Here is a 24862-nt window from a genome sequence, read left to right as displayed (position 1 = left end):
CAAGAAACATATTTATCATAGTACACATAGTTAATTAAAATAAACTACTTTCTCCTTATTAATACCAAAATCTTGTAAATAAACACAATTCTTAATAGTTTTACCCACAGTAATATACAAGAAAAGAAAGCAACTTAACAACAATGAATTATAGTCTCAAACTAAACTTTGTGCCTTAAAGTATATATTTGGCCTTATAACAGAGATAGATAGATAGATAGGTAATTTAAGTCCTCAAATTAGAATTATGTGATAAAAGAACATTCAGGTTTATCAATAAAAGGAAGCTGAGATAAAAATTATCAGAAGAAAGATGTCATTCGGTCTTTGATAATTTATTATTCCAACAACACAACAACAGAAAGACATACAAAATTGACTCTAAATAATTATGATTGATTTTTTAAGAAATACAATCAGTTAAATATTTTTGTGCCCTTTAAATAAACACTTCAGGAGCCTGAATGCTTATTTTAACAGAACTGTCATTATTGCTTTTAGAATGGCCTTTTGAAACCTGTACCACAATCTTTTGGTGATTTTTCCTGGCAATAAGCTTTTGTTTTTTGAAAATGGCAATAATCTATAGAGGTCTTAAAGTCATTCTAAGGCAAATCTGGTGAGCCAGCAAATGATCTGAATGTTTTAAGATGTTAAAAAATATTTTAAAAAATCAGCTATAACAAAAGTAACATTAATAAATTCTTCTACAGCTTTTATCCTATCTCTCAAGTTAATATCAAAATAGGAATTCCAATAACTCTAATACATACATTAATAAAAATAATGACTATGATAATAAGAGTATCAAGCACTCCTTCTGTGCCAATCTCTTTGCTGGGTACTTTATATACATGATCTTATATGATATATTCCCCTACAGACCCATAACTTAAGAACTATTGTCATCACTTTACAAATGAGGAAACTGAGGCTTCAAGGAGTCCATGACTTGCCCAAGTTCACCCAGCAGGTTAGTGACAAAGCTGGCTTTCAGTTCAGGCCTGTTAGACTCTGTCACCTCCCACTGAAGTACACCCATATTATTAGATTACAGGTATAGCCTTCTCAGATGACTAGTTACACAGACAAATGTTACACTGCTGGGCTTACCACCAGGGCAAGTACTCACACTCTCCTCACAAAGACTAACATAATGTGGAGAAGTTTTCACCAAGGCCTAGAGACAATCCCTGACCTGAAAGAAGTGCCTGGAAGTTACCAGTCTCCCCACTCCCCCTCTAGAACTTCACACATCCCCTTCTCTCCATGTCACACAACTATTGGGGAACTAGGTCAATTAGAGTGGGGTCAGAATGCAGTCAAGACTTTCCAGTCCAGGAAGAATAGAAACAATATGTAAAATTTGAAAATTGCCTCTACGTGAATCAAATCCAATGGCAATTTCTTAAACTGAAGATATCACTGAATTTCAGCCATCCCTAGACTAGCAATAGCATAGGAATTGATCTTAATTCATTCTCCCAACAAGTAAATATGAGAACTTAGTTATATCACTTATCCTTTCACTATCTCCCCATAAAATAAAGCTAAAAGGATATGCACTCAAAGTAACTATCAGGCTGTGAAAAATGGGATAATAAGAACATACTTTCCTCAGCCATATTAAGCATGATAAATTATTTCTTGACTATAATGATGATATACGTAGCACACTGCTTTCCTTGAAAATAAAGGTGTCATGAATCTTCAGAGACTATGATTACTAGCATTCCTTCTGCTCAAGCTATTCTTCCCTTATCAATGGCAACACCAAATATATTGATTTGGAGCCTCTGATATGCTGTTACTTTTAGTTTATGTTGTGACTGTGTAGAGGCTTTGATGCCTCCCTACTGCAAGCACAGACTTTTTATTGCCCATCTGCTTAAGGGAATTAGGCAAACAAAGTGGGTAACATCTGTGCTCCTCATCACTGACTACCTATTTGACTTCTGAGTATAATTTGAGGTGTTGATTCTCACTACTAAAGCTCAAAGCAGTCTTCGTTCTCTTGGCTAGGCAATTCTTTTTCCTGTGTTTCACTTTAGCAACTGAAAGTAACTACCATGACTCTTCAAATAGTTCCCATGATTGAGGGATGGATACAGGTGTGGAACCTCCATACTTTGGAAGTGAACACTGCTAAGCTTTTCTTGTTTTCTAAGGACCTTAAACAGGTAACTCAAAAAATTTCTAAATCCTTCCTCCTTAAGAGAGAAGAGGTGTGAAAGAGTCATCTAGCAAGTGGGACAGTGAATGGTCTAGGGCAATGTAGCAGGAAGGCCCGGGTATATTTAGGACCTACCTGAGGTTGCTTTTCTGTTCCAAGTCAAATATGTGTTCTCCATATATGTGGGCAAGTCATTTGTTTAACTCCCAGGAAAGCTAATGAGTTTGTGTACAATCATCCATGTGTGAACACATTGCACTCTTTGGGAATTGCTGCATAAATGCAAGCTATAAAATGTTTGGTCCTAAACACTTTCTATCGAGGCTTAATACTCAGTGCCAAAATCTGATGGATGGCATCTACTCTCCTTTCAACACTTAACTAGTTTCTGTTCAATTCTTTATATGATTTCGCTTGGTTCCCTCTAGTTTCTTTCTTTGAAGTTTTCAAATAATAATAACAAAATTGTCGTGATGTTTAAGAGTAAGTTCTATTATCCTCAACTAAAATGCACAGTTCTCATAAAACACTGGTTTTCAATTTTTTGTTAGCTTCATAATCAGCTGAGGTTAAGGCTCCAATCACTCTTTGACTGGAAAATAGAAATAATCAGCAGAGAACTTCCAGTTGATCCCAACACAGCCACCAACTTGCACCTCTCTCTGCCCTATATGTCATCTTTCTTCCTGTTACTACAGAAGAACGCTTCCTCTCATCTAAGGCTAACACCGCCATTTGAGCCCTAGATCCCATCTCCTCTAGTCTACTCAAGCACTTTGCCCCAGCAATTTCTCTCTCTCTGTCACGCCTGATCAATATGTTTTTCCCCCCTAGGGTATCAACCCTACCTATCAGCTTATAACCATATTATAACATCTCCCATCTTAAAAAGTAATAAGCCCCCTTGGGCCTCTACATCCTCCCTCCTGGCTGCCACCCAATTTCCATCCTTTAGAGCAAAACTCTTTAATAAGAGCTATCTGTCATCTCTTGCTTTAGCTCTTCTCCAATTATTTCTTAAACCCACTCCAAACAAGACTGCACTCCTACCACTCCACAATAGCAACTTGTGCCAAGATCACCAATAACCAACACATTACCAAATAATCATGCTCAATCCTGAATTTTCATTTTGCTTCACCTAGCCACACCTTCGACCCAGGTGATTATGCCTTATTCTTGAAACATTTTGTTCATTTCCAGGACATTGCTTTCTCTGGGTTCTCTGTCTAATCACTGGCCTTCCTTCCTAGGTTTTTCCTGGTTCCTCTTTATCTTCCTCACCTTTGAACAAAGTGACCAGAACTTATTACTCAGGCATCTTCTCTTACTGCGTTCCATTCTTAAGCAGTCTCATCCCATCTTATGACTCTAAACGCCATCCATATGTAAACAATTCTCAAATTTATATATCTCCAGCCTGGACCTCTCACCAGACCCCAGATTCACAGATCCAACCACCTACTCAACATTTCTACTTGCATATCTCATAGATGTCTCCACTCCCAAAGCTGCATCTTCCACAGTCTTTCCCATGTTAACTGGGCATCTTTCCAGTTGTTCAGATTAAAAACTTTTCAATCATCTCTGACTCTGCTCTTTATCTCATGCCCTGCATCCAATCCATCAATAAATCCTGTAAACCCCACCTTCAAAATACGTCTAGAACCTAATCACTTGTAACTCTTCCTACCACTCTCTCTCCTCTGGATTAAAGTAGTTTCCACCCTTCCCCCCACCCTCTCTATTTTATTTTTCCCATAGGAGCTACTATCAGATCATGACAGGCCATTGCTCTAAACCTACCTGAGAGGCTTCCCATCCCTCTCAGAATAAAAGTCAAAGTCTTTGCAATGACCATAGGACTCTACGTGACTTGACTCCACTGCCTCTCTGACAGTGACATCTTCTATCACTGTCCCTTTCTCACTTTTGCTCTGATCACACTAGTTTACATACACCAAGCATAATCCTGTCTCACACCCTTTGTATATGCTTTTCCTCTACCTGAAAACCTATTTGAAAAAGGAGACATTTTTTTCTGGTTTCTGCTCAAAAGACATCAGAGAGGGCTTTACTGACCATCCTACATAAAATAATACTGCCTTCTGACCCTTGTCCCCCCTCGTTCCTTATATCTCCCTTACCCTGTTTTGCGTTCATCACACTTATTACCATCTATTATACACTAATTGGTTGGTGTATTATTGGTATACTGGCATGGCTTTATTGGTATATTATTTTCACTTCCCCTGTCAGAAGGCACTCCATGGGTCAGGTTCTTTGGTTGGTTCACTGCCATGTTCTAGCTTGGCACAGAGTCAATTCTCCACGAGTACTTTCAGGAAAAAATTAAGCAAAGCCTGCAAGAAGATTTCCTGACTACAAACAGAATGTCCAATATGAAAACTGATGAATAATAGTCAAAACTGACCTTTTATCATGTATTTTTTTATGTCTGAGATTGAAATTAGGGGCATGAGAGTGATCATTGGACTACACGATAATGCAGGTACACCTCTATCATGCAAAACCTATAATATGCAACTATATAAGCCAGATGCTTGACACATGCTCTGGAGCTCAGCCCAAAATAAATTACTACGAGGAATGAGGGGGGAAAAGCCTCTCTCCTTCCCTTTAGAGACAGAACTTAAAGCATTATGAGGAAAGGAACAGGTAGAAAAGAAACAGAATTTGAAACACCACCAGCTTTTATGTCCACTATATAATACATCTGGAAATCTACTTTATATCTTATAGTTTTAAATGCAGCACACAGGTTGTTGTGATAAACAACCTTTAACTTAGATATTTTAGGCTCATCTACATTGATATGATTCTTAACAAATTGTGCTGAGAAATACATCAGTAAAAGCATACAAAGAAAAATGTAGCAAAACTTGCCCTCTACCAAAGGACATTTGTTTCCATACTTGTAGCAAGGAGATGATCTCTCGACACACACAAACCCAAAGTAGCCTCGTTTGCCTCCAAGTCTGGAACCTTTTCGATGCTTATATTCACAGCAGGAACTTAACCTGTTCACCTGTATCCCGTTCAGGAAAAAGGTGAGACTGAAGGGGAAACCATGGTGCCTTTTGGAAATAAACTGAAAGGTCTCTGGAATTTAAAAAGGAAATACATTAGTGAAAGCAACTGACTTTGAACTAACATGTTTTAAATCACATTTTTCTGTTATATAAGTACAATATTATTTTCTAGATCTCCTTTTTAACCTGAGGACAATTTTTTAATCACAAAAACACATTCTATTACTTATATATATAATAAATACTCCAAGGCATTATAAAACTCTTTGACTTGTAATAAAATAATAAAACCTAAAATTATATGAGCGTTTAATATGGCCAGGCATTATGCCTAATTACCTTGGGTGTGTTATTTCTCAACAACCATATGAAGTGGAAATATTACCATCATTAGTTTCCATAATGCAGAAATTTAGGTTTAGAGTTCAGTAATTCAGCCAAAATCATACAGTAAGTGGGAGAGTTAGTGTTTGAATCCAAACATCTCTCTAGGTTCCACGCCTCTATCTTGCTATGTTATCTAGCAATAAAGTACATAACAAAAGGCTGCTGTGAGCTCAGTAATGCTTTTATATGACTATTTTTTTACTCAGTAATGCTTTTAAATAAATTTTTATCTTTAGTTGTGACTTGAAACATCCTGATACATGTATGGATGAGGCAGAATTATTCCATCTTCAATCCATTCTCAGTTCTGCCTAGATTTGAGACCCCTTCTTGATCCCCAACCCACCCAAAAGTCTCACCAATAAGTTAAGAACCACTGCTTGCAATTAACAATTTTTAATCATTTCAAGTCTCTATAATGCTTTTTGAAGAAGTCTCACCCTATACATCCCAAAACCCAATTCTGAGAAACTCTATTCTACAGAGTGACTCAGAAACCTGCTTCTCATGACACTTCTAATGTTACTTCCTACAATAAGCCTCCCTGGACTCTTCCACTTCTACCATTAATAGGCTTGATAATTTTTGCCTCTCTTTTGCAATATTTCCTATTGTTACACTTATTATTAAAATATGGCTACACCAGTGGTTCTCAAGTTTTAGTGTGCATCAGAATCACCTGAAAAGCTTATGAAAACATAGATTTCTGGGCCTCACCCCAGAGTTTCTGATTCCATAGGGCACAAGAATTTGCATTTTTATCAAGTTGCCAGGTTATGCTTATGCTGCTGGCCCAGGGACCACACTTGGAGAACCTTGATCTAGATGTTTGCTGCCCTGCATGTTTGTGAAATCCATGAGAGTTTAAATTTCATTTCCCCAGATCCCAGGACAATGGCACAGGAGGCCTCCAATAAATAATTAGTGAATCATTATTTTAACTCATTCTTTCATAGTAATCTAGAAATACAGTGTATATACCATATTATGCCCCTAAAACATCTAAATCAGATGCAACTTATACTAAAGAATAGACTTATTAAAAAGGCAATTCCGTCATTTATACCTTAGTATTTGTGATGTGAAATTAAACAAAATAGGAAAGAGAACATTGGCAAGTTAGTGTCTGGGGAAACTAAGATACAATAGATATTAAAATCCACTTGTCTTTATATATGGACTTTTTAAGTGGTAACTAGAAAGCTAGTTTGACTGCTCTTATTACAGAAACTTGAATGAGACATTCATGTAATATGATCATTCTGCTGCAACATCACACCCCTTAACTCCCTAAGGACCCAGCCCAGGAAGAGAGTAGAGTCAAGGAAATGCTGAGAATGGGCACAGAACAACTCTTGGATATGAGTGCCCTTCTATTTGGTACCCACATGGTTGGAGAGCACATCCATATATTATTTCATTTCTTCCATTGTTTTTCAAACTTATTGAACAAGAATTGACACCCTCTACCTTTGGTCCCTTGTTACTTATTTTGTAATTTTATATTTTAAAATTTAGTGACACTTCCCAACCCTGACTTCATGGTTTCTGCATGGAGTAGTGGAAAGATTATAGACCAGAAATCAGAAGATTTTGGTCCATGTCCCAGTTCTTCACTTATTAGTTGAGTGTGCCTTGATGAGACATTTAACTTTGTTGCATTTCAGGATTCTCATCTATAAAATGAGGATGGCAGGGAGAGTGGGTGAGGAAGTGGAGTGGAGGGGGTGACCCAGTTTACCCACTTCACAGAGCAGTCTTAAAGATTATAATGGGCACTATTAGAAAGCATCCTATAATATTTGTAAAATGTAGTTATTGGTTGTTGACCGACAGTGGTAGCACTGTTTTAGGCACTAAAGAGACATAAAAATACTGAAGAAATATCAAACGTGTTCTCCTCCCTCAAGAAGTTATAATTTAGCAGGAGAGACAAAAATCAATGTACCAGACTTCTAAGGTCACCAAATCCTCTTCCCTTAAAATTTTGTCTCTGAAAATGGACCAAAGACTTAGAACAAACTGAGCAGCAGTTTTTTATGAAAAAGTACTGAACTTTTGGTATGAACAGTGGGAATCTGTGGCATTCTTGCCTAGGGCTGCTCCCATTGCCCTCTCCTGCCACTGCAGTTCTAGGAGGGAAGGGCAGGCCATAGGTAACCAGCGGCTTCACTGTCAGTAGAGGCCGACTTGATTTGGAGCAGAAGACAAAAAAAAAACCTTGGTCAGTGGCATTACTAGCAATAAGCAGCAATCTCAGAGCAAACTGACAGGGAAGGTCAGAGGTTCTGCTAGCCTGAGACTGTAGTTCTAATCAGGGCAAGCAACAGGTCAGTGGACTAGCCAGGAATTTAACAGGGGGATACAGGCAATAAGGCAGTCATAGACACATTCGATAAGCTTTCTGCACATCTCCAGCTAACTGGAAGCAACATGGATTGGAGTTGGCCCAACTTATTCACACATCCCTGTCTCATTGCAAGCTTGCACCTGTGTACAAAGGAAACATTAGATCCTGGTGGAAAATAAAAGTTGGAACAGATTTGAAAACTGCCTGAACTTTGAATGTACTCCTGAACCCACTATAGTGTGTTGAATATTGCCCTCCAAAAATTCATGACCACCCAGAACTTCAGAATGTGACCTTATTTTGAAATAGGGTCTTTGTAGATATAATCAGGGAAGGATCAAGATGAGATTATCCAGGATTTGTTTTGTCCTAAATCCAATGACTGATATCCTTATAGGAAGAGGAGAGGATACACACACAGATACACAGAGAAGAATAACATGGGAGGATAAGCACAGGTTGAAGTGATAGAACTACATGCCATGAAACACCAAGGATTTCTGGGAATCACCGGAAGTGGGAAGAGGCAAGGAAAGATTCTCCCCTTCAGCTTTCAGAGGGAGCATGGCCCTGCTAAGACCTTAATTTTAGACTTCTGGCCTCCAGAACGTAATACGATAAATTTCTGTTGTTTTAAGCCACCATATTTGGGGACATTTGTTATGTCAGTCCCAGGAAACTAATAAACCTACAAACAGATTCACTGGCAGAAGACGGAGGCTATACTGGCTCAAAGTGCTTGAACACGACCTCTGACAAATCACTGAATGACACTAAACTATGAAAACACAGAGACAACCCTAAGAGATTAGCCTAAAAAGTAAAAACAGAACAAAAAAAAAAATCTGAGCAGAGACACCACTGGCTGTATACCAAGGAGAGGGGACATGAATTTCACAGATTTGTTCTAGATAAGCTACTAAACAAACAAACAAATAAAAAACCCAAGAATAACCTTCCAGAGGGAAAGTGGGAATTCAGAATCCATAGTTGCTCTAATAGATGATCTAAATTGTCCAGTTTTCAGCAAAAATATCAAAAGACACAAAGCAACTGGAAAGGGTATGACCCATTCTCAGGAAGCAAAAGCCATCACACTCACTCCTAGGAAGCTGCTCAAGAGAAATGACAACTGATGTCTACACAAAAAAAATTTGTCTTTGTATATTCATTACAGCATGACTTATAATAGTCCCAAACTGGAAACAATACAAATATCCATCAACTGGAGTAGACGAATAAAATGTGGTATATCCATGTAACGTAATGTATTCTCAGCTATAAGAGAGCAACTATTGACAGATGCTACAAATGGATGATTCTTAAAAACACTATGCTAAGTGAAAGAAGCAAGACACAAAATACTACCTATTGTATGATTTCATTTACAAGAAATGTCCATAGAAGGCAAATCTGTAGAGCCTGAAAGCAGATCAATGGTGCCCTAGGGCTGGCTATGACAGTGAAGATTAATTGCCAAAGTGTGAGCTCAAAGGAACTTTTTGAAGTGATGGAGATGTTCTAAAACTGTGATAATGGCTGTACAACCTTATAAAATTCCTAAAAATCAGTGAATTGTACACTTACAGTGGGTGAATTTTATGGATTGTAAGTTACACCTATTTTTAACAACTAAAAAAATCAATATATGATAAAGAGTAATAGAAAAAAGAAAAAAACAGTTAATGTAAGTCAAGGTACAATGAAATGCTTCGGTTTTAGGTGTTAAGAGCCATTGTCATCAAAAGAGAGGGATAAAATGGAATAAAAGTCAGTTGGGAAAGCTTCACAGTCTTAATCTGAATCTTAAAAGATGGATACGGTTTGAACTTAAAATACGATTTTGAATTTAAAATCCTTTGTCCTATTGCAGACAAAGGAAAGAGCACAGGAAAAGACAAGATAACAATGTGGGGCGGGGCAGGGGTGGGGAGGAGACAGGAGGCAAGGGGCTGGTGAAGGAGCCGCTGTGTTTGTGAAGAAGTAGTGAGGAATGCACAAATAGGTACAACAGGATCAGGTTACGGAAATACAAGAAAATGGGGCAGAAAAGGAATTATAAGAGAGCCAGAAAAAAGTTACTTTGTTCTTCGTATCCACATGAACCCAGGAGGCCAACGTCTGCCTTGTTTGAAAGGATGAATGATAAATAAAACTGCCTGTGAAGAACTGTACTCTTTACAAGCAGCAGAAATATTCCGCGACTTCATAGGTGTACATAATAAACAATCGATCTGTGGCCTGATGTCTAAAATCAAACTGCAACACATCATGAATCACTATGATAATAAAAGATGCACTTGCCATGTTCCCAAATAATTAATTGTATTGTTATTCTCATCCAAAAGCAAGAGAAATTAATGAATGCTACATTTTTAAGGAGTTTACTTCTCCAATCCTAAATTTAAAGGCCCTTTTTTTAAAACAGAAATCTTCTAAAAACCTATTCACATTTCACTGAATCATGCACAGATTTGATTTGTAAAAAGGGTAGATTCTTTTCAGTCCAGCTAAATTGCTAAGATTGCTGAACCACAAGTCAACTCTGAGCCACCCAACTTTTCAATTTTGAACGATTACTTTCATGGTAATCAAGGGCAAGCTGAGACAAAACTATTGTGGGGACAGGATTCAATTACTTCAGTCCCCATTCCAACCTATTATTCAAGACTGTCCAATGACATAAGAAAAAGTCAGTTCTGGGATCAATATGCATGCAAAATAACACTTAGCCAAGTAACATTCTCCCGTAACCTTTGGTTTTGCAATCTTATCACAGAGTGTACTCCCAGAAAATCATTCAGCTAAGCCTTGCTCTTTTTTCATCTGTATGTGCCACATTTCCCAGCAGTCAAATAGCCATTTTATATGAACTCTATTGATTAAAGCATGATCTAAGACCCAGGAAAAGTTTCATTATGTTAACTCCAATTTGAGACTGTAGCTAATTTCAGCAATTCATCAAAATTAATAGTTGAAAGTGATACTTTTAAAAAATAAGTGTATCTAATCACTATTATCAGGGGTTTCATACCCCTTATATTATGGAAATATAGGAAACCCTTTGCTACTGAGAATAGCTAACTGGGGCTGGATAGTACTAAACAAGGATCTTGCACCTAGTCAGGGGGCTGGGATCTCTCCCTGCTCTCAACCTTGCTCAGAACTGGACGGGAGACCTTGGGGAGCCACTGTACCTCGGGATGCCTCTCATTTTCCTCATCTACATAATGGAAGGAACGAACTCTCAGATGCTATGACAAAATGAAACAAAGTAAATTACGTTTCAGCTAAGTACATAAAATGGGAAAAAGTAGTTTCTGGCATTATTTTTTAAAAAGAAATTTTATACATTTTTATAAAGAAAAATGTTTTTTCATTATAATACAATATATGTAATTCATTATATAATTCAATATGTATATAATTCATTATAATATATCATATTTTACTTTAAATCAAAACCAACATTCAAGTGTATATCCTTTCTTATGTTGGTAAGTTTTCAATACTTTATCCCTAAATATGTATAGTTCTCTTTAAGCAGTTGAATTTTTTTTAAATTAATAGTCACTGTTTTTGATTGATGAGGGAAATCAGAAAAGCCAAAAGTAACAATTCCATGTTTGCCCCCAACTCCTCCCTTTAATCCCTAAGTCTATATCTAGATTACCCAAATATAAATATTTCTTTTAATCAGTAAAAACACTATTACTTTCTAAACAGAGTGTCTTAAGCAAGGAAATAGCAAACATAATCCTGTAACAACTCTTCCTTTTAATTGCTGTGCCACAGAACTAAATATTGACAAAAAAAACCACTTTGGTACAATATGTGAAATCCTATATTGGATACAAAAATTATCTTATGCTAACAAACATGGATTTATGATAAAAGGGAAATGAAAATGTAATAAAAGCATGTAGCCAAATTTTGTACTGCATTATTTAGGTGTGATTCACCCTGAGGTTTATTGGATTTGTGATTTTATCTCAGCATAGTTCTAAAGAACAAATTGCCAATCTGGTATTTTTCTCTTAGAATAATGTATGATGTAATTCACTATGGCAAGACAAATAGTTAACTTGTAAATTGGGGGACAGTTTATTCGTACAACATTTTAATGATCATATATCTCTATTTCAAGATTAATCTGTTACTGGGTTAAATCACTCCAAATTCTTTATTCCACAATCTGCAAGAGTAATTGCTGCTTCAGTTTCAATCATGGAGCAGTAAATCTGGATTTACTTGTAGGCAGCTGGTTTATAAGTCCCTGGATATGCATAATTTCATAGAGTGATTAAAGTCATTTTGATATTATACCAACAATAGCTTATCTAGAGCATCAACTGCAAGCAATTAAAACATTCACATTTTATGTGTACCTTTCTCAAGTAGTTTGCCTGCATAGACACACAGGTTTTCCCCACCACAGTGCTGCTGATAAACTTTTATTTCATCCCGGAAATCTGAGTGATCATAGGCTAGGTGCACATTTTTCCCCAAATAGATCATTGTAATAGCTGCATTACTATGCAGTGGTGTTTTGTGAATCCTTCTTGAATCCTAGAATAAACAAAAAAAGGGGGCTTATTAACTAATCACCTTCTAATCAGAGTGTGATGACATTGTAATACAAAGAATAGAAAAGGCTATTTTTATGTACCTTGCAACGAAACCTTTATAAAATGTCAATCTATATACAGTGCACAAAAAGTCAAGCCCATTACAAAACAAATGCCTTTAACAATTATAGCATACATACATTTTGGCTTCGTATTTTTAATGTAAATTCTGGGAATTTGGACAAAGTTTGTCACCTTTTATCTTACGTATGTGTCTGTGTTTTACATGCAACAAAAATATCAGTGATGGAAAGAGGAAACTACTCTTGGTTCTTTTTGCTAGTTCTCAAATAAAAATTCAAATCAAATTAATTAAATAAATATTGGTGACAATTTTGTTCTAATTCAAATCGACATTAACTGTAATTTAGCAATTGTTTTTGTAATTGAGTGTTATCTTTATACTTGAGCACTGACAATACATCCTTCCCTGAACTTATTCTTTGTGAGAGGGAGATGCACACATTTGATTCCTTCTATGGTCACTCTGAGGATCAGGAGCAATGTATGTTGGGTACCTGGGGTTATGCAGTTTCACAGGAGGCATTCAGTTCAATGAAAAACCAACATTATTAATATTATTCTTAATATCAATCAATAAACCCAACAAAAAATATCACCTCATAAACCTACTTGATATTCTATGGCATTGACCAATTTAAATTATTTATAAAATAAGCACTAAACTTAAATACCAGAGATTAAATATCCAATGCCTTGCCTCCTAGTTTATATTCTGAAGTATTTTCACAGTAGTGAATAAGTATAGTGTTTGCCTAACCTCTAAGAGGAAGACCCGGAAAGAGAAGCAAGAAAAGGAAGAGGAAGAAGAGGCAGAGAAATAGGAATGGCTCCTTGAGAGACTTTAAGAGGTCCTAGTAAGAATATTGTAGGTTTCTAGAACTACACAGATACGAGGCATTACTTTTAATCTACTTCAGTTTTCTAAAAATCAATTTTTAGCTAAATGAAAAATGTGAAGAGACCAACTTTCAGTGAATCCAAGACAATTATTTGAGTTTGATCTCACTGAATTACAGATGCCTTGGAAGCATGCATTTTATTAAGAATGACAAACCTGAAAAAAAAATTTCTGAAGGAACTAATAAAATACTTCCATCTCCAAAGCCATTCCCTTCTACCTCAGAGGATTTTTTTTTCTCATTCACTCCTACTTCTTTGAAGCAAAAACCAGAAGAAGTAAATTTGGTGAAATTCAGCAAATGACAGTCTGAAAAGTGTAAATGGGCGGGAAAGTCTGAGATTTAAAATTTGAGCAAATTGTCTTGCCTGTGGACAGAGCTCCCAAATAGACAGATAATCAAGAGAAATATTTCAGGGACACCAGGAGCCATGAACGTAAATCAGCAAACTGGATAATTCTTTGCAGATTAGAAACATCTCCTTGAGTCACAGTTGAAAGCAAAGGGATGATGGCAGGCCTGGCTCTTGGTTACAAAGTCATCCCATGTTTCCTCTTGCCTGAGCAACTGTGGAGCGTGACATGCACGTGTGCAACCCAACCCACAATCACCAGCCTAAGGCAAACTCAGCTCCAAGCTCCCACGAGAGCATTTAATGATATGACGGATTAAATAAGAGCATCCCACTTTGTTAAGCAATACTTTCTAAAGTGGCAGAGGTAGCCGTGTGAAGGGCTTCTGGGAGATAAGCACTACATAAATACAAGGTAACAGTGGGATTAGAGTGGAGGAAAGGCCCTCCTCATATGTGCAAAATGAAAAACTGGATGGAGGAATGTTTAAAAATAAAATAAAGGATAGCTCTTCACCTTTTTCATCTACTCTTATTCATATTTTTTTTTTCTGCTAAAGTGTATTCCTGATAGCAACATCTCTTTTCTCTTGCTCTGGTTGCTTCATTTCTTTCTAAAATATTCCTCAATTATTTGCACCAAGTAACCTTTTCTGGGTTCTAATAGGAGGCCCAAGTGACAGCTCATGATTAAATACATGCACTAACAAACGAAGAGTTGTTTCGTGCAGTTGACTAAATTGCCTCTATACTTACCATCTTGCAAGGTTATAATGACCCCAGACTGATGAAACTTTAACAAGGTTTCAGGGCCCTTTCTGCTGTCCTCAAGCAATTAACAAAACCTTCCATGAGGGGCTTCCCTGGTGGCACAGTGGTTGAGAATCTGCCTGCCAATGCAGGGGACACGGGTTCGAGCCCTGGTCTGGGAAGATCCCACATGCCGCGGAGCAACTAGGCCCGTGAGCCACAACTACTGAGCCCGCGCGTCTGGAGCCTATGCTCCGCAACAAGAGAGGCCGCGACAGTGAGAGGCCGGCGCACCGCGATGAAGAGTGGCCCCCGCTCGCCGGAACTGGAGAAAGCCCTCGCACAGAAACGTAGACCCAACACAGCCAAAAATAAATAAATAAATAAATTTTAAAAAAACAAAAAACAAAAAACCTTCCATGAAAATTCAGTTGCATTTCAAGAACAGAAGCAAGGCTCAAACCCCTGCACAACTAATGGTTACCTCTCTTACTTCCTTGACCAGCAGCTTATGACTTTCCTTCTCGTTTCTTTTCAGGTTTGTCAGGCAAGTACAATCTGAGCTGACAAATAAACAACAAGCTTACTGAGTGGTGAACCAGTCAGCCATTATATATTTGTAATATTTAGCATTCCATGGCTAGACTAAACTTTCACGGGCATGTCTTTATCCCTGCCCACGCCTGTGTGAGAGGTGGATTTCAGAGATTGTATGGGTGTCAAAGTGCCTGATCTTGTTGATAGTGTTGGGCAGCAACTCCTCTCCATCTACTCAGCCAAGCCCTGATGAACTCTGGACATCGTAAGGTCTTACCTGGACCACTGCAATAAACCTCTAGTTAGTATGTTAGAAAAAAAGAGCATAGCTTTGAGCTGTTCCAGGAAAGCTGGCAAGTATGGTTACCCTACTAATTGGTCCCCACACTTCTAGCCTGATGTCCTTCAAATTCTCCCTCCTCCTGTATATCAGAGTGATCTACTGTCACGAAATAGATCATGTAACTCTCCCACTTAAAGTCCTCCAATGATCCCCAATATCCATGGGATAAGGGCCAACATTCCTCAGACAGTAAAAAATGTCTTACATAGTCTCTAACTCCTACTATCTTTCAACTATTGCAATTTCTTGTATTACATCTAAAGGTCCAGTAACTGAACTAATTGTAGTGGCCCAAATATGACCAACATGTTTTTAATCTCGAGGCCTATATAACTGTATGAGTCACATGGCATTGAAACTATTTCCTTGTATTCCTCTCTCTCAGTAGATAAGGACAGTATCTTAACGATCTTTACGCCCCCAGTGTCTTGCCAGTGCTGACACCTAGTAAAGACCTAATAAACATTGATCTGACTGGACACAGCTATGGAATAATTAGGGATTCCACATTCTGTCCTTTGCTGAGACAAAAGCGGGTTGACCTCACCCTAAATCAGAAGCTTTCTACGTTTATAGGAACTCAATAGGTACCAGAACATGAAAACTGATTCACGATGTCCTGTTAAACAAAACACCACCTTTGTTGATTAAGCCTTGATAAAAATTGATAAAAAGCCTGGTCATAAAGAGTGGCAGGCAGTCCCCATGCTGACTCTTATTCGGGTCTTAGGGAGACTGACTCAGCCAGAGGCACAGTGCTACAGTGTTCACATTCTAAAGGTTCAGGAAGCCTCTGGTTGTGATGGAAACCTGTTTTCACTATACTCATTTGGTTCTTTTTTTTTTTTTTTTTTTTTTTATTTATTTATTTTTGGCTGTGTTGGGTCTTCGTTGCTGCATGGGCTTTCCCTAGTTGCGGTGAGCAGGGGTTACTCTTTGTTGTGGTTCGCGGGCTTCTCATTGCGGTGGCTTCTCTTGTTGCGTAGCACGAGCTCTAGGCACGTGGGCTTCAGTAGCTGTGGTGCACACGGGCTCAGGAGTTGTGGTGCACGCACTTAGTTGCTCCGCGGCATGTGGGATCTTCCCGGACCAGGGCTCGAACCCATGTCCCCTGCCTTGGCAGGCGGATTCTTAACCACTGCGCCACCAGGGAAGCCCTACTCATTTGGTTCTACTCTTTCCCTTCTCTTTCACTCTGGTTTCAACTGGTTCTCTCCTTCTCCCTCCTTTGCTTTTACTATGCATGCTTTTTTCACTTTACTCTTGCCTGTTTTTCTTACTACTGTGTAACCTATATCTCATGCTAATTCCTGACATGCCCCCAAACGCCTCCAGCCTTCTAGACGTATCTGAGCTCTGGATTTGGAGGATGCTGGGTTGACACGTGAGCCTTCCTTTCCTCATCTCCCTCAAAAGAATGAATTCATTAAGTCTGTTAAGACTACAAATTATCCAGATGGATTTTGCTTTTGGTGAGAAGATCCCCAAATCGGACCTCTTAGTAAAGTGGTCTGCCCTGATTCCCAGAAGCATTTTTGGTTCTCCCTTTCTTCTAGGGTTTTGTTCCACAATGCCAGCTGCAAAGATATTTTGATTGTTGAATTGACTTTTTATACTGTTTTTAAGTCCTTTTTAGTTATGTAGTTACCAAACTGCAATGCTAATTTTAAGCAAAAGCATTGTTTAAAGGAAAATGTTTGTCTAAAATAAATCAAGCCTACCATAAAATATGTTGAATTACCATATATTAAAATCGTGCTGATGTTTTCCTTTTTCATTCTCAAATCTTAGCCTACTGGTGAGAAACTAAGAGTAAAAAATACCAAGATAATGCACTGACTAGAAAGAAAAATTTTAAAATATTCCTTAAATTAAGTCAAACAAAAGAAATGTGCAATTTCTCCCAAAAAGCTAATATTTTTTAGACTTTATTTGTTGTTGGAGAAAAGGGATCTATATCTGAAAGGCATAATTGATATCCATAATATTTACCTAAGTGAAAAAGTGTAACTAAAAGCTTACTTTTTGCATGGAAAATAAAACAATACCCACTTATGAACACAGTACTAATAAACATTTGATTAAATGTAAATAAAATCAAATGCTTGCCCTCAACAAACTTCATAATCTGGGAGTAGAAGTAAGAAATAATAAAGGTACATGAGTATGCTAAGCAGAATATATTAAGGAACATAAGGAAAGTAACAAAGTCCTTTTGAAGGGAAGAAGTATTTCTATACTATGTATAGAAATACAGTGTAGAGCATAAAGTCTTTGAGAGGGGCAGGGAAAGATGGGTATGGAAACACATTCTTTTTATCTCCCATGCACTCACAGGCAATGCACAGAAAAAGATTTTCTGGCATAAAGTAATTTAAAAAAATATATAGACTGGAATTGGGGAAGTGGTGGACCAACCATTTGAGGGTATAGAAAGTAGTTCAGTTTGGCTTGGTTAGGAGCAGAGAGAAAACGGGAAAAGGGCCAAAACCTGAAAGCCCTTGAATGATAGTATACTAAGCATGTCCTTTTATTCTGATGTTTTGACATCTGGGTCCTTACTGACCCTGGGACACTATCTCACCCAAGACTAACCAGTTCCTAGAGACAGTAAATGACTTGCCTGGGAGAACATTTATCATGTGCACACTAACCAACTGAGAGCCCATATCCACCCTCCCCCAGCCTCTAACACTCTGGGTCAATATTTCCCTGCCCCAGCACCAGGTACCAGACAACTCAGGACAGCCCAACACCAGACCCTGCCAACATCATTCATACTATCCCATCCTATGCCTGCTTACCCTGCATTGCCCAGTTCTTCCTCAGAAACCACAACAGAGGCTCTTTCCCACCTTTTCCTCCCACGCCTCTCCTGATAACCCTGGTGCTTCCCTGGGTGGCCCTGCATGGCCTGGTGTGATGGTTAATTTTATTTATCAACTTGGCTGAGCCACAGTGCCCAGATATGTGTCAAACAATATTCTAGATGGAATCCTGACTAAAATAAACAGGCATGTCCCTTCCTCTTGAGAACTGTAAGGGACAAACTGTCTTTTTAAAGGCAAGTGTCTTCTGATCTATAGGTCTCAACACACCCGAATAATCATAAAACTGACATTTTAAAAGTCAGGCAGACGAATAACTCACTTTCATTAGGAAAGGGGAAGCTAGTGAAAGGTTTTAAGCAGGGGAGAAACATGTTGGGAGCTATTCTACAAAGTTTAATTTAACATCATTATGTAGAATCTACTACTACTGAGATGGACTCTGCTTACTCTCTTCTCCCCCTCCTGCCTTTAACCCTCTGCTTCCTGATTCAATCTGCTAACTTCCTACTCACCTTTCAGACATCTGTAATTGCACAGGGCTTATCTGGAGTCTAGGAAGTAGATAGGGGGCCTCAACCAGATATGGAGAAAGCCCCAGACTAGTTCGTGCCTGGCGAAGCTCTTTGCTTTCTCTATCATAAAACATATAAAAACTTAAAACAATGTTTTATTTTTTCATTGATAAGCATAATAATTAAGTAGGTTCTTATTTGAAAGCCTGTATTTTCACATATATAAACACTATTTATAGTACCATCCACATTTTCAGTAGGCTGCTGTGTGGAGTAGGTGACCAGCAGTCCTGAGTGGAAACACAGAAATCTGCAGATGGATGAGGTAAACCTCAGAGCAAAATCTAACTAGTCACATAGATTCTGTAAAAGCATTAAAAAACTCTGCAGGTATTATATCTCCAAATTATAAAGCAACAGGGCACAGAAGCAATGTGTTGGGTTGTGAGATCTACACCCTGTCATTTGGTTTCCTAGACTCCAGATAAGCCCTGTGCAATTACAGATGCCTGAAAGGTGAGTAGGAAGTTCATGGATCATGGCCTAGAGACACAGACCACAGAATCCAGGGACCCTGTTCTATACATTCACAGAGGAACAGGTGGCCACCAGCAAACCATATTTCTTTACCTCTTTCATTTACCTCTTTCTTTCCTTTTAAGAGCATTTGAAGGATGCTTTGGGACGGTGGTCATGAAATGAAAGAATGAATTTAATGTGTAAATTAATCATGAGAGACATCTCTCCTTAAATGAATCTTTTCTAGATCAAAATAAAATAAATCTAAATACTAAAGTAAAAGTGCACGATTGGCATGAATGAGATGCTCAGTGTCATCGGTCATTAGGGAAATACAAATTTGAAACACAGTAAGATACCACTTACCCACTAGGACAGCTAGAATCAAAAGACAGTAACAAGTATTGCTGAGGATGTGGAGAAATTTGAACCCTCATACATTGTTGATGAAAATGTAAAATGGTGTGGTCACTTGGGAAAACAGTTTGGCAGTTCATCAGAAAGTAAAATGTAGAGTTGACTATATGACCCAGCAATTCCACTCCTAGGTATACATCCAAAGAAATGAAAACATATGTCTATGCAAAAATTTGCAGGCAAATGTTCATAGCAGCATTATTCATAGCCAAAAAGTGGAAACAACCCAAATGCCCATCAACTGACAATGAGATAAACAAAATGTGGTACAACCATATGGTGGAATATTATTCAGCCACAAACAGAAAGTACTGATACAACCTGCAACACAGATGAACTTTCAAAACATTATGCTGAGTAAAAGAAGCCTGACACAATAGAATATTTATTGTATGATTCCATTCATATGAAATATCCATAAGCAAATCAATAGAGACAGAAAGTAGAATAGTAGTTGCTAAGGGGTAGGGAAAGGAAGATTAGAGAATGACTGCTTATGGATATGGGTTTTTTTTCTGGAGTGATGAAAAAGTTCTGAAATTAGATGGTGCTAATGGTTGCCTAACTTCTGAATATAGTAAAACCATGAACTGTACACTGTAAAAACAAAAAGTACACTATTTACCCCACTGTGCCAATTTTATTCTAAACCCCAGGACCTAGGAGCTAGTGACAGATCCAAGAGACATCTAGAAAGCTACTGAAGCCATGTGGAAGATGACCACATTTTGAATACAAAGACAAGTGTCAAGGTCTAAGCCTATGGTGATGGCCAGGTTTAGGGGTGAAGATGAAAGAAGCACAGAGGAGCAAGATGAGAGGTCAAAGGAGAGAACAAAGAACCATGAAAGTAGAGTGCCATGGAGGCAAGAGAGGGAAGCTTTGAGGAAAAGACAATAACAGCATAAAATGCTATTATTAAAGACAAGTCATGGTAAGTAGAAAATACAAACTAAGATGGTAGAAGTAAATCTAAATATACCACTAAATAAAATAAATGTCATTAGACTAAACTCACTTATTAAAGGAACAGAGATTCTCGGGTTGAAATAAACACAAAGCACACATATGCTGCATAAACACATTTAAAGCCTAAAGCTTTAAAGACATTGAAAAACTGAAAGTAAAAGAAATATATATGTATAAATATATATTTATATTTATGTATATATATACATATATGTATTATCTAAAGAAAATAAGGAGAAATACTATTAGACAAAATAGATTTTAAGGCCAAAAGTAATAAGTGATAAAAAGGATCATTTTTTAACAATAAAGAATATCCTCACCAGTAAGGTAAAGTATCCCAAATCTGAGAGCATATAACCAGGTATTCTCAACACTTACAAAGCAGAACTTGACTAATTACAAGAAGAAACTGACAAAAAAATCCACAACTACAGAGAATGAATTATCACTAGAACTCAGGAACTAAGAGACCAAGCAGATAAAGAAGAATGGTAAGGATGTAAAAATATGAATGACATAATTGGACATTTCTTACCTATTGAACATTTATAGAACTCTGCTCCCAACAATTAAAGAATCACATTTTTTACAACGACTGAACATATCTTAGCCCACAAAGCAAGTCTCCACAAGTACCAAAGAATCAAAATCATGCAGAACAAGAATAAGATGCTTTCTAAATTACATTCAGTGAACTAAAAGGAGTTCTAGGATTTAAAATATGGCAGGAAAAGAAAAATGTCAATAGCTCACAGATATAGAGAACAGATTTGTGGTTGCCAAGGGGAAGGGGGTAGGGGAGGGAAGGATTGGAAGTTTGGGATTAGCAGATGCGAACTATTATATATAGAATGGATAAACAACAAGGTCCTACTGTATAGCACAGGGAACTAAATTCAGTATCCTGTGATAAACCATAATGGAAAAGAATATGAAAAAGAATATATATATGTATAACTGAGTCACTTTGTTGTACAGCAGAAATTAAATAGAACATTGTAAATCAACTATATTTCAATAAAATTTTAAAAAAGAAAAAAGAAAAATTTAAATGGAATGTGTGGAAGATAAAATTGAAGAAATCTCCCAGCAAGTAGAGCAAAAAGGCAAAGAAGTAGAAAATAGGAGTGAAAAGCTAAGAATATTAGAGCATCAGTCTAGTAGTCCCAACATTCTCAAAATAAGGATTCCAAAAAGAGAGAACTGAAGTTAAAAAAAAAAAAAAAAAAAAGACCAAGTCAGACTGAAGCCTTGTGAACTCAAGAGCCAGACATGCCAAGGACTGTCAGAGCCAGGATGCCTGCTGACACCTGCTGTGTTTCTAATCTGAAATAGAATGCTCAGGGGAAGCCAGCTCAGATGCTTATATCCATGCTTCACTTGTCATGACCACAGGGTGGAGAAGTTGCTGCTCTCTCCTCTGTGTCCAGCTATGGAAGCCCATTTGCCCGACCATATTCCTCCTGGACGTCCAGTATCTGGCCCACACGAGGACCTCATTAGATGCCCTGACTCTGGTGAGCCCCATTTTTCTAGGACACACTCATGACCTGACCTCTCTCATTTCCCCACAAGGGGCTCTTAAAACTGTCAAGGAAACAAACCTAGATGGTGACCCAAAGACTCTATTCAGCTTATTTTCTCCTAGATATATTATCCTTTCATTGCAATGCTAGGTTTGAGCTTATTTTTGAAGTTTTATGCATATAAGTAATAGAACTCCAAAGAAAAGCAGGGACTCAGTTAACACGTTTGTCAGAAGAGTGGTTGCTCTGGGAAGTAGAAGAGGATGTGACAGGGCAGGAAACAGGGGGTTTATCGTACGACAAAAGTGTTCTACCTTGTTGGGAAGGAATGGTATATACACAGGTGTTTGATTGTTGTTTAACTTGAACATATAGATTTTACATATTCTTATGGTTTATATGAGATTTAAACATTTTTTATAAAGTATGACCAGGTAGAGTTTGTCCCAGTAATATATTTTAGCATCAGAAAATCAAATGCTGCCACCAAATGAGGATGGTGAGGGAGTCACCATTGTTGCAAGTGGGGGCCACAGCCTTCAAGAGAGCGTGCTTGTTGGCCTGGTAGAGACCAGTGCCATCATTCAAAGAATTCAAAGTAAGTTTTAGTGGATGTGGTAGATTCTATCATTGCCCCAGATATTCACTGCACCTCTCTATGAGAGGATGATACTTCCACTCCATTGCTGTCAGGCTTTAGTAATGGAATTCAAGTGTAAGTGACATGTGTCACTTCTGAATGGAATCTTCAGAGCATTCCATGGCTCTGCTGTCCACAAGGCCAAATACCCCAGGACAGGGACTACTCATCCAGTCTGGGTCCCAGAATTGCCACTGACCAGCAACAGACAATAATGAGAAAAAGAAATTAAATGTAAGCTGAGTTGCCAGGGGTTGCTTGTTAGACTGAGCTACAGTAAACTACTCTTCAGAGACCTTTGCAGTAGGAAAGGAGAAAACAGAAGTCTCAGGCTACAGAATGTGAGGAAAGGACTTGGTTACTCTGTGCAAGGCCTGGGTATGTTGAGAGACAGAGATGAATACTAGAGGAAGGAATAAAAATCCAAATAGGAGAGGAGAATGACAGACAGTGCAAAGTGCCATGGCAGTGGAAAAGGATAAGATCAAGGAACAGGGCGGAGGGTGGGCCTCGGAGATGAGGGGTACGAGGCTCTCTCAGAGACCGTAACAAAGAAAGAGAATTAGTGAAAGGTGGATTGAAAGGAGGAAATCTGAGCAAGCACAAGGAAGATAGTCCCAACTTTTAGAGAAGGTTATTGGTGAGGCAAGTTATTGGTGAGGAAAGCTGCTGGGAGGGAGATGTGGACAAGGGGTAAACAGAGCACTTGAACGAGGTTGGTTTTGGAAAGCCAACATGCCTCAACATGCAATGTTGGCACTTTGCTCCCTGATTCTCCATCAGTGAAATGTTGACCCAGCCATCTGCTAATAACCACAAAAGTTATGTATAATTGCTATTAGTTGTATACTTACACTCTAAAAATTAAGAGATCTTTTGCCTTAATACTAGCCTGTATCTGTATAACATATAACTGACCTTAGGACTATTTTCTTTATCAGTATTTTAAGAAATGATTACAACAAGCTACAATATATTTTAAGAACACTGAAAGGAAAATATTTATAAATATTATACAGTAATTTGCCAAAATTATTAAAAATGAGTGTTAATAATTATTTTATATGGTACACTGTGTTTTTCGATATATTTAAGTCCCTGAATAGACACAAATTAAATGTAAAAATAGTTCCTGACATGTGATTGAATGAGCAAATTAAAGGAAATAAGTGATTTGGAAATGGGTGTAATACAAACTAAATTGGAATACAAGACTTACTTGATTTTTTTCTCAATTATGCTAAATTACTCAACTGAACTACTCAACTATTTGGTTTCAGATTCATTCAAGCTTACAATTACTACATTTATAAAATTATTATATTTCTTTATGCAAGTCATTTTGCATTCGATTTCCCTAGATTCTCTTAGATTTCATCTAGAAATCTAATAGTACAATGTAATCGGTGCTAAATTAATGAAAGAAAATTTGATTCTATAATCACCCTGGTAAAGAGAGGTTCTAAGCCATTTGGAGCAGTGGTTGGACGAACTCTTCTCCTTCTCCATGTTTCAGGTCTATTTTCCCTTGTGATTTTTCCATTAGGGGGAGGAAGTGGAGGAGGAATAGGCACCATGTAACGGTTAATCTTCGGAAATTGATATCGATTCATTCCCTGTGAATTGTCCATGGAGTTCCTGAACTTCATCGTTGCCTTCTTGCCCTGTAATCACATTTCATGACATAAGAACAAGTGAAATAGAAGTGGTGACCCAACATAACCCAAAATTAAAGACAAGACTGTCTGATTGACATTGCATGCAAACACAACTGATATCAATAGGCAAACTTAAAACACTTCAATCTGTTGAAAAATGGCATTTTGTAGTACCCATAGCAAATTAAATTTTCATGGATTTCTAACCTTATTTAAGTATATTTTTTAAACCAAACATACAGTGATGGCATTTTTATAGTATTTTGGGGATTTTCCCTCAACAATCCATTA

At 37.7% G+C, this 24862-nt stretch overlaps 1 protein-coding gene across 3 annotated transcripts in view; it reads right to left on the bottom strand.

Annotated features, from left to right (window-relative positions):
- Positions 1-24862, bottom strand: part of ERICH3 (glutamate rich 3) — a 118360-nt gene that overhangs the window by 39957 nt on the left and 53541 nt on the right. For all 3 annotated transcript variants that reach the window (XM_082418763.1, XM_082418765.1, XM_082418764.1), the window contains exons 7-9: positions 24359-24577; positions 12352-12532; positions 5110-5296 (exon numbers count right to left, since the gene is read on the bottom strand). In XM_082418763.1, coding sequence (XP_082274889.1) covers positions 5110-5296; positions 12352-12532; positions 24359-24577 — 587 coding nt within the window. The remainder of the gene's footprint in view (positions 1-5109; positions 5297-12351; positions 12533-24358; positions 24578-24862) is intronic.

Source organism: Balaenoptera physalus (assembly GCF_965194825.1).
Source record: "Balaenoptera physalus genome assembly, chromosome: 1".
In the NCBI taxonomy this organism is placed as follows: Eukaryota; Metazoa; Chordata; class Mammalia; order Artiodactyla; family Balaenopteridae; genus Balaenoptera; species Balaenoptera physalus.
Note: the sequence above shows the minus strand (reverse complement) of the source record. Positions and strands in the feature narration are given on the sequence as shown.